The 315-nt window shown below is 59.7% G+C and overlaps 1 protein-coding gene across 1 annotated transcript in view; it reads left to right on the top strand.

Moving 5' to 3' along the window:
• Window positions 1-315, top strand: part of EMH_0024010 (uncharacterized protein) — a gene marked incomplete at both ends in the record, with an annotated part of 1,543 nt that overhangs the window by 775 nt on the left and 453 nt on the right. The window contains one exon of the mRNA XM_013502237.1: window positions 3-238. Coding sequence (XP_013357691.1) covers window positions 3-238 — 236 coding nt within the window. The remainder of the gene's footprint in view (window positions 1-2; window positions 239-315) is intronic.

Below are 315 nucleotides of genomic sequence, written 5' to 3'. Positions count from 1 at the left end.
TGCTGCTGCTGCACATAATGCAGGGTTTCTATCGTGGGGAGCTGCAAATGCAGCAACAGCAGCAGCAGCAGCAACAGCAGCAGCAGCAGCAGCAGCAACAGCAGCAGCAGCAGAGCAGCAAAGGCTCAGGAGTCTACTCTCTTCTTCTCTTCTTGCTGCTCCTGTTCGTTGCCCTTGCTGCCGCTGCTGGAGCCGCGTAGCAGCAGAAAACCTCGCGCTGCTGCAGTCTGCTGAGGAGGTGAGGCAGCAGCAGCAGCAGCAGCAGCAGCAGCAGCAGCAGCAGCAGCAGCAGCAGTAGCAGCAGCAGCAGCAGCA

This window comes from Eimeria mitis, genomic scaffold (assembly GCF_000499745.2).
Source record: "Eimeria mitis Houghton genomic scaffold, Emh_scaff864, whole genome shotgun sequence".
NCBI classification, from domain to species: Eukaryota; Apicomplexa; class Conoidasida; order Eucoccidiorida; family Eimeriidae; genus Eimeria; species Eimeria mitis.
This window is presented reverse-complemented; position numbering and strand designations above follow the sequence as displayed.